Below are 951 nucleotides of genomic sequence, written 5' to 3' on the forward strand. Positions count from 1 at the left end.
GTGTGTGTGTGTGTGTGTGTGTGTGTGTGTGTGTGTGTATGTCTGTATGTGTGTGCGTCTACGTTCCTATGTATGTATGCGCGTATGTGTGTTTGTGAATGCCTTCTAAACTGTAAAATATTTGATTTAATGTTATTTGTTTCCCTTGGGTTATGTCCGGCTGTCGATTTTATAGAAGGATGAAATAGTGCTACACATGGCTACCGACGACTTGGAATTTTAAGATCTTTATACTAATGGAGAAAAAAGTAATATTAAATGTGCAAATTTTGTACTCCTTCTTCTGAACTCTTTGATTTAATTTCAAACTTTCAAACGCGCATTTACTTTAATCAGAAGGAACTATTTCTCTATGGCAGCTGACGACAAGGAGTACACGACGTCCATAAATACGCTTGTATTTATATTGGTAGGGGCAGAAAGGGGCTTAGAATGGGAAAAGGAAATGTAAATCAGTTGCTCACAGCCAACTGTAGTCGTAGTAGTAGTAGTAGTAGTAGTGATGGTGATGCTAATGGTAGTTATGATGGTAGTAGTTTCACGGTGGTTATGGCGACGGTGAGTTACATTAGTCACAACAAACTTAGTTGGAAGTACAATATTAGTAATAGTGTTTGTGATAGTGATGGTGGGGGTGAGGTGGTAATGATGATGATGGTGGAGAATCGAAAAGTAAATAATAGGGTTGGTGGCTGTTGCGATTAGTGTTGTTGATGGTGTGAGTAGTAGTAGTAGTAGTAGTAGTAGTAGTAGTAGTAGTAGTAGCTGTTGTAGTAGTAGTAGTAGTAGTAGTAGTAGTAGTAGTAGTAGTAGTAGTAGTAGTAGTTGTTGTTTTTGTTGTTGTTGTTGTTGTCGTAGTAGTAGTAGTAGTAGTAGTAGTAGTAGTAGTAGTAGTAGTAGTAGTAACCGTTGTGGCGAAAGCAGAAAGGTTAAGGTGTGCCAGCAACAGGC

General features: G+C 38.5%; 1 protein-coding gene across 1 annotated transcript in view; it reads right to left on the bottom strand.

Annotated features, from left to right (window-relative positions):
* Nucleotides 1-228: 228 nt before the first annotated feature.
* LOC106875954 (uncharacterized) overlaps nucleotides 229-951 on the bottom strand; it is a 168367-nt gene continuing 167644 nt past the window's right edge. The window contains exon 3 of the mRNA XM_052976830.1: nucleotides 229-233. Within this exon, the coding sequence (XP_052832790.1) occupies nucleotides 229-233 (5 nt within the window). The remainder of the gene's footprint in view (nucleotides 234-951) is intronic.

This window comes from Octopus bimaculoides, chromosome 25 (assembly GCF_001194135.2).
Source record: "Octopus bimaculoides isolate UCB-OBI-ISO-001 chromosome 25, ASM119413v2, whole genome shotgun sequence".
Classification (NCBI taxonomy): domain Eukaryota; kingdom Metazoa; phylum Mollusca; class Cephalopoda; order Octopoda; family Octopodidae; genus Octopus; species Octopus bimaculoides.